The 4772-nt window shown below is 40.1% G+C and overlaps 1 protein-coding gene across 1 annotated transcript; it reads left to right on the forward strand.

Annotated features, from left to right (window-relative positions):
- The first annotated feature begins 1968 nt into the window (after positions 1-1968).
- Positions 1969-3984, forward strand: SMIM10L1 (small integral membrane protein 10 like 1). Its single transcript, XM_008513537.2, has one exon. The coding sequence runs from the start codon at positions 2148-2150 to the stop codon at positions 2352-2354; it is 207 nt and encodes a 68-aa protein (XP_008511759.1). The 5' UTR covers positions 1969-2147; the 3' UTR covers positions 2355-3984.
- Positions 3985-4772: the final 788 nt, after the last annotated feature.

A 4772-nucleotide genomic window follows, 5' to 3' on the forward strand; every position in this document is an offset into this window, starting at 1 on the left:
CTGATTTGTCATTTTTCTCTTGCATTTAGGCTTGTATAATTTTCATCCAATCCTTGCATGCTGAATGTATTTCTCATATAGAGCTCTTATATTGGCAAATTCTTTTTAAAAAAAAAGTTGAGAATTGCCAATATAGAACTTTGCAGACCCACTGCAGCTTACCTTTAAACTTTTCCAAAGGATCATTAATCAAATAGCCATTAAAAAGTACTAAATCGAGAATATAGAGTAATAAATAGTAGAATAAGATTAGGAAAGGAAAGCCAAGTTAAGAGTCAATGAAGCATCATCTAGAGAAATGGTTCAAGACGTGTTATTGTTGATAGTTTAGTTATATGTGCTTACTTGGCAGGAAGTGTGCAGTCATTCAAGGCTAAAGATCAAGAGACAGAATAAAAACCACAACCATGTAAAACGTTGGTCCTATCCCACCCTCCACTGTCATTTTCACCTGATGGAAATCCTTCATCAGCTTTACAGCATTAATGAGTAGGAGTTGGAGCTTCATGACTGCTCTTATCGGCCTATTCCTTTCCCACTGGAATAGCTACATCACCCTAACCATGTTATCAGTAGATGACTGCTATGTTCCCCACAGGCTCAGGGTGGAGGACAGGGTTTTCACGGAGTTAACCAGAGCTGGGGGTGGGAGAACAACAGAGGAAGGGTGGAAGAAAAAAATCAGTCCACAGTTTTATATTGTTGGAAACGGAAGATGCAGGGACTTCATGATTTCTGTACCCTGAATACCTCTATCTATTATTCTTCCAATTTTCAGGTAAATTGTGTACTAAAACTATACAACTTCTCCTGGTTCTCAGGGTTGTCATTCATCTTACACTACTCTTCACAATATTTTATATTCTAAAATATTGTATATTTTAGAAGCTGTCTTAAGTGACTTGTAATCAGTTCCTCTAAGTGTCTGCTTGCTGAGGTAGTATTTGTACAGCAAAGTTGCAGCAGAAATTCTAGCTGAGACACACAATTACGTTTTACAAATTTCACAGTGGCATGTTATTTTTACTAATCATACAATCAGTATGATAGGTCCTCCAGGATACATTAATTGTGCTTTGAATACTACAGCTATTCGGTGCAGAGCAAGACATGGGATATTTGAACAAACCTTTTCAGAACTAGACTGTAATCTGAAGGTTTTGATCAGAAGTCACACATCTGAGTAACCTATGAATGCAGACATTGTCTATAATGAAAATACAGTGCTTACTAGTTAAAATGGAAGATTAGAAAAGGTAATGCAACATGCATCATTTAAACACGAGAAGAGTATTGGCTAGCGGAAATTATGCTACCCTCAGGGTGTTCAGAGTTTGGAAGCAGATGTTAGAAGTATTCCAAGCTTTGGCACCCAACCACAAGTTTCACAGGTGCATCTCCATGCAGAAACGATAGAAGCTTACAAAAACCTAATCTGGACTTTTCACGGGTTTACATGGGTGGGAACGTGATATTGTATAGTATGTCCTGCCAAAAAACCCCTCACAAACATGTATGTGTATATGTGTGCGCATATATGTTTTGTTTTCTTAAAGAAGTGTGTACTTTCTGTCACTTGCAATTGAAATAATCCATATACATAGAAAAATCATAGCCCGAGATTTGATCCTTTACAGTTATGGTATGTTATGAACAAGGAGACTTTGTGCCTAAACTGGCTTATGTAAGGAGACCACTTTGCCCTAATATTGAGGTTAATTTTATGAAATCAAACAAGGTAAGATTCCTGGCTAACATCCAAGATCAAACAGCAGACAAACCCGAGTTTTAATCCAGGCTTTGACCTTTACAAACTGTGTGTCCTAATGCAAATTAAACAATTTTACTTAGTTTCCTTTATTTTAAAGGGAAAACAAAATCTGTATGGCTGTTCATATACGTTATATAAAATAACGTGTACGGCACAGGTATAAACAACCCGTTGCGCACCTACCACGTACTAAGCTCTAAATGCCAAGTACCGTCACGGGCAGCACACAGGAAGGGGCGGAGCGCCAGCGGCCGCCGGGCCGAGCGCCGCTCGGAAGGAAGCGGCGGCAGCGGGAGGCGCAGCCGTCGGTCGGGGGTCCGCGGGGCCTACAGTGACCTTCAGCTCCAGGCACTGGGACAGCGGCGACACCGGGTCCATGGCGATCGCGGCGGCTCCGTCTTCCTTGGCCCTCAGCGTCTCGAGCCCGGCCGCGAGCCCCAGCACCTATGGGGTCTTCTGCAAGGGGCTCTCCCGCACCCTGCTCGCCTTCTTCGAGCTGGCCTGGCAGCTGCGCATGAATTTTCCGTACTTCTACGTCGCGGGCTCCGTGATCCTCAACATCCGTTTGCAGGTACACATTTAGGGCCGTGATGGACCTGCCGGGCTTCCGGGCCAGCACAATGGCGGACTCCCAGAAGGCCCGGAGGCGAAGCGGGGCTGCGAGCAAGGAGGTCCGCAGTCTCGCGAGAATGCCTGGGAGCCCTCCGCGGCTGCGCTCGCCGCTCGCAACCCAACTCCGCAAAGGGTCGCGGAAAGCCTGCCGTGGCTAGAAAGAGGAAACGCGCGATTTTCCGGGAACAGCGAAGAATCTCCCTGACGGCTTACGGCGATGTTTAACAAGCTGTGCATCCTTAAAACAAAAACAGGACGAACAGGATGCGTTGTAGAAAAGGAAGCCTGCTAAAAATTTAAGGAAGAAAAATTTTTAAGTTACAACAAGCTTGTCCAAATTAAAATAAGAAATCATAAATTCTGGGAGTATTGGATTGGATTGTAAGCAAGACATTGAATGAGTAAGAAGCTGAAGATCTTAAGCATATGATGTGGAAGGCATATATTTCTTCAATCCCACAAGAGAAAACAATGACAATCAGAAATTTTCAATGAAAAAAACCCAGAACTATAGAGGAAAAGCATCCTTTTAATACCGAACAGTGTAAAATGCTGCAGGATTTTGAACAGAGGGTTGGAGTGTAAGACAGTGTACTGAATTTCAGTATCCCTGTGAGTAGCATCTGATTCTAGACCTTGGAGCCAAAGAGAAAGAAATTCAGTTGTAAAGCACAAAGCTTGGCTATTTAGTGAATAACAAATAATCATAATAATGTAAATGTTTATGGTTTTCATCTTTTAAGAGAATATTTAATTATGGTTACGAAGTAGAATGCAAATGTTACCAGCCTTGATAATGTAAAAGTACAGTTTTCAAATGAGGATGTCAGAGGGGGAGGGGAAGGTAAATGGGATGGTAGTGGTGTTCTTACAAAGTGGAAAGTTGAAAGATACTGTCTGTTGTTGTTGAGGAAGAAATACATATTATTTAAAGTAGCTATAAAGTTACTAAAATAGTAACATAACTGTTCTAAAGGGGGAGGAGAGTACAGCATGAAGTCAACAAGAAATGCCTAAAGATGGAGAGTTCAGGTGGAATGTCTAAAAAAAAAAAAAACTGAGACTACCTAGTGGGTTTGAATATGGAGTCAAGAGATGTTTAGTTTTTCAGGCTGGAGATGAATTAGTGGTCTGCAGATTTTTTTTTTTAATGAAGAAAACAAAGCTAAGGCAATTATGAACCCCAGGAAAAATAAAGTTTTGCAAGAAACTACACTGCATACCTCAACTGTAATAATACTAGTCATATAAAGTCAGTCATAATTGTGTAAACATTACCAATGTAACAAGAAATGATTATGTAACATTAGGATTCGAGAGGAGAGAGATGTGTGTGTAATGGGGGAAAATTAGTCAAGCTCTAATGTAGAAAAAGTCAATAAAGAAGCAGTATAAACGTTATTAGAAAAAAACTGCAATAAGAAACAGCTAAGAGTTAAAAGTGTTTGTTTCGGGAGAAAAAAAATCAGGGAACAGTAGAGAAAAGGTGGAGGATTGCTGTTTTCCACCACCCATCTAACAGTATTATTTTGATTTGATTTTTCTTAACTATATATATTTCTTTGATTAAGAATTAATTGAAATAAACTTCATTTTAAAAATTCCTGGGTAATTGAAATGTATGCTACTGGTTAAGAGCTTCGGTAGTAAAATGGGATTGAGCACTTAAATCAGGCAAACTTCTGTTAAAATACAAATTCTAATTTTGTGGTCTTAGGTGAGTCCATTAATCTGCCTAAACCCCTGTTTCCTCAACTATTAGGGTAAAAATATCCACCTTGAAAAGTCAGTCTGAAAATTAAAAATAAACCTGCCTGAGTCCTTGATACATACACAATAAACAGTACTTGTTATAACAGAATATTGCATTAATATGTGGATAAAACTTAAAACTCACTCACGGAATGCCTGCTTTTCCAGTGGAGGTTTTAAGTAGAGTACCGACTCTGTAGGTGTGGAGAAGCGCCTGCAGGAAGATTTGGGTTGAGACTTTTGAGCCCAAAGGGGCCATTATTTGCCAAAGTAAAGATTTAAGTTGTTTGGAGGGTTCCATATTTACACTAATTGTGTCCAGCAAACAAGTATACTCTGGGGTTATGAAATAAGCACCCCTCGAACACCATGTCTGGCTGTCGGTAACTGTTCTTCCTACCCTTTATTCCTGTTCTCCAGCCAAACTATTGAGCACATCCTCCTCTTTCTACTTACACTTTTTTCTGCCTTCTCTGTCATTTTTTTGTCTGTGGTTACTCTACCTGTTTTTTTCCTCAGATTCCTCGGACCAGATTAGAGTTCATTTCTTTTACTCTTTTTGGGGGCTGTGTAAATATCATCTTATGCCATTTTCGTAAGCTGCCTTATTTTTGCTTAATTGTGCGCACTAATTATC

The sequence above is a fragment of the Equus przewalskii genome, chromosome 5 (assembly GCF_037783145.1).
Source record: "Equus przewalskii isolate Varuska chromosome 5, EquPr2, whole genome shotgun sequence".
In the NCBI taxonomy this organism is placed as follows: domain Eukaryota; kingdom Metazoa; phylum Chordata; class Mammalia; order Perissodactyla; family Equidae; genus Equus; species Equus przewalskii.

Bases quoted from the DNA above. Each gene is read 5' to 3' on its own strand.
- SMIM10L1 (XM_008513537.2), top strand. From the start codon at position 2,148: ATGGCGATCGCGGCGGCTCCGTCTTCCTTGGCCCTCAGCGTCTCGAGC.